Source organism: Zonotrichia albicollis, chromosome 6, assembly GCF_047830755.1.
Source record: "Zonotrichia albicollis isolate bZonAlb1 chromosome 6, bZonAlb1.hap1, whole genome shotgun sequence".
Taxonomy (NCBI): domain Eukaryota; kingdom Metazoa; phylum Chordata; class Aves; order Passeriformes; family Passerellidae; genus Zonotrichia; species Zonotrichia albicollis.
In genome coordinates this window covers 11,104,309-11,107,692 of record NC_133824.1, presented here as the reverse complement: position 1 = coordinate 11,107,692, position 3,384 = coordinate 11,104,309, and the positions used below count along the sequence as shown (strand labels likewise).

Genomic DNA, 3,384 nt, shown 5'->3' with positions numbered 1-3,384 from the left:
CTGTGTTTTCAAAAAGATATTAAATGTGAGATACAGAAGACTACAGTGTTGTTAAAAGAAATGGCTGACACAGGCAAAAGAAATTCCCATTAAAAGTATGATGTTCTGAATATTCACGTGAACATTTTAAGTTGTTAAATATTAGCTGTTCACATTAACATTTGGGATATTTATTTTGTCACAAATATGTTTCTCTCTATGTAAGAATAGGAAAGCAAGCACATGGACAAAAGGCTGAAGGCTGAATTCAGCTTTGCACTGCTGGGGACTGTCCATGGGCAGGGCTGAGCAGATTGTGGCAGCCGTGGCACCAACACCCACCTGCAGTCGTCCCCTCCAGCACTGACCACATATCTGTCTCCACTTGTGAATCGAATATTCGTTAAGTGGGCAGAGTGACCTAAAAATCGTTTGTGTTTTGCCTGGAAAAAAACCCAAACAACAACAGAATTAGAGAGTCTAAATATTCTGTACCCTCCTAAACCAGAACAGGCATGCATGTTTTCATCTACCCTTTTATTCCATCACATAATGTTCAAAAGTTATATAGGTTAGCAAATGCGAAAAATCTCCTGAAGGAGAACTACCATTGAGCTATAATGCAGATTAAATTGTCAGCCAATAAGAGAACAATTGCAAATTGGAAACAATGCACAAGCTAACAAAAAAATATTAAATACATCTTGTCACATGACTAACTAATTGTTTTTCGGTGTTAGGAATTTTACACAAAATTTGGAAAAGTTTTGTGTAAAATTCCTAACACTGAAAAACAATTCTTTTCATTGCAACTCTGTGAGCAGTTTACCCTGTGCAGTCTCAAATCCTGAAAATTAACAGTGAAAACAAATTTAAAAACCATTATAAATTAAAATTATAAAAACCAGTGAAACAATTTAACAGTGTTAGTGAAAAATCTGTAAACTCTTCATCCATGACGATCCACAGATGGGACTAAAATCACCATCTATCTTCCTCATCTATCAAATGGATCAGAGATGTGGAAATTACTAAGGGCTTTGAGATTTTTCATTAGGCAGGCACTATGCTAAAGCAGACTGGCAGACAATATCAACACCTTCAAGAGGTTATAGCAAGAGCTCCTGCACAAAATTGTGGGAAACTCTGATGTGGAGCATGCCAGGAGACTATGGAGATAAGGAGGTACTAAAAGGCTACAAATTTAGAGAAGAAAATATTTCCATCATATGTCTTCTAGAGAAACAAGACAAGATCCTAATATCAACAGTGCTTGTTGTAACCATGCAAAAACAAGTTCTTACAAATTTTTCAGGACATGGAAAGTCAAACAGTTTGACCATGCCAAAATCATCGCCTGTTACGAGGTTGATTCCCGAGTGAGAGACACAAGCACAGTTCACATCAGCTTTTTCAGCATGCCTGGACCAGATTCCAATTACTTCATCCCCTAGAACACTGAAACAGAAGACCAAGAAATTATTTTGAAAACCACTGCAAAAACAAGAGTCAGGTAATAGAAATCAGATCTCATATTCTAACTGGTTCTATAAAAATGCAATGTTTACATTTTATTTTCACACATGCACACCTTACATAGCTTTTATTCTGTAATTAATTTTTTAATCATTCCATAATTGCCCCACTGTGTACTGAGGGAATCTGCTCTGTACTGCCTTTTGCTGTGCTGCATTTAGGGAGCTGCTGCCAGCGCAGATGGGTATGTTAAAAGAAAATATCTGACTGAAGGGATTAAATAAATATACTTTTAAATAGTAGGTGCTTCCCCTGGAAGTTCCAGGTGTTCTAACAGGTGTAAATATATGAATCACTTACCTTGTCCAAGTAGCCCATGTTATTCTATCAATCACAGCCTGGTCCACAAGCTGCTTTCCTGAAGGCACTTCATACACTTGCCTTTTGTACGACCCCGTAGAGACCTTTGAGGTGACCACAGAGAATTTACAATACATTAACTTGTTTCAAAGGATGAAAATATAATTACAGAGGGTTTTGAAAAGCATTTTTGTGACAGTTAATTTTTACTCCATAGAGTAACAGCTATCAAGAAAACTCAGCAATGAGTTGAAAATTCTCAAAAATCTATACAAGCATATAGCAATAGTAAGAAAGCATAAGAGATCTTAACATTTAAATGTCTAAATAGTAAAAGATAACTGAAACAACTCACATTCTGCATGTATGTGTTAGTGCATTAGTATATATAAATAAGGCAAAATAAATTGCTATCTTTAAAACTGACACACAGGTGTTTTCCTCTCAGGCTGTAAATATTGATTTGATAATAAGAGAAGCTTATTTCTCTTTTCCGATGCAGATAAAATATAGAAGGTATATTATATTTAGTTTACTTTTATTTTAAGAAATGTCTTCAGCCCTCTTATAGTTGGCATTTGTAACACCATGACTTTGGTGCTGCTCCACAAAGTCTAGCACTAAAATACCTGTAATGCCATCATGCTGGTCAGAGAGACAAAGAATTTATAGATCCCCCAGGCCCTGCAGAATGACAGACTGTATCCTTTCTCTTGTAAGATAGCCCATCAGCATCAGATGTAAAAAGGCAGGGAGACACATCACAGGAGGTTTGAAACCTGTCTCTCATTTTTTGGCTTATTTTCTGTATTTGATCTCCAGGAAAACTGTTCAAAACTAAAGGCATCCACTTACCACTACAGCAAAGTAAGTCTAATGCCAGCAGCATACTCCAACACTTAGCTACAAAACTTAGAAGTTGTCAAAGGAGTGACCAGACTTGCAGAGTATCTGTCACAAGTATGCTTCCCATTCAGTACCTTGAACCATTAATGACTGATACCTGGAGATAAGAGCTATCAGCAGAGAAGTCCATCTGGATCACAAAACTTGGGATATCCTTGCAATAGCTGATTCGATTTAGTGTGGGACCCAAGGTCAGATCATAAAAATCCACTGCATTCTCACTGGAACCAACTGCCAGGTAACGAGAATCTGGGCTAAACCTGAGCAGATAAAAGGGTTTCATGAGCACAGGCTGGCACTTACAGATTAGAATATTTGAGAAGTGCAGAAATTTGCATTTCAAGTGTCTGCTATCCAGAACTGGAGGGATGCAGAGTATTCAGTCTGCTAAGCAAAATAACTTCTGAAATTAAATTTTCAGGGAGTGCATATCCAGCAGAAGGTGGCAATAATTTTGGTACAGATTACACATATAAGTGAACTGGTAACATCTCTTGAAAAACTCTGTTCATGATCTGATTTCATGACCCCCTCATGGTCTAACCACTTGTGACATCCCTCTGATGACACTCTGACTCCCTTATGCTATACTTACAAGGTTAAAAAATGGAAAACTGAAGTGCTCTAACTGAAGAAAAGTCAGAACTTCTAGATGAAATGTAC

The 3,384-nt window shown here is 37.2% G+C and overlaps 1 protein-coding gene across 5 annotated transcripts in view; it reads right to left on the bottom strand.

The window, feature by feature from the left end:
- Positions 1-3,384, bottom strand: part of EML5 (EMAP like 5) — a 97,665-nt gene that overhangs the window by 7,623 nt on the left and 86,658 nt on the right. For all 5 annotated transcript variants that reach the window (XM_074542507.1, XM_074542508.1, XM_074542509.1 and 2 more), the window contains 4 exons: positions 2,819-2,981; positions 1,816-1,919; positions 1,284-1,437; positions 322-422 (listed from right to left, as the gene is read on the bottom strand). In XM_074542507.1, coding sequence (XP_074398608.1) covers positions 322-422; positions 1,284-1,437; positions 1,816-1,919; positions 2,819-2,981 — 522 coding nt within the window. The remainder of the gene's footprint in view (positions 1-321; positions 423-1,283; positions 1,438-1,815; positions 1,920-2,818; positions 2,982-3,384) is intronic.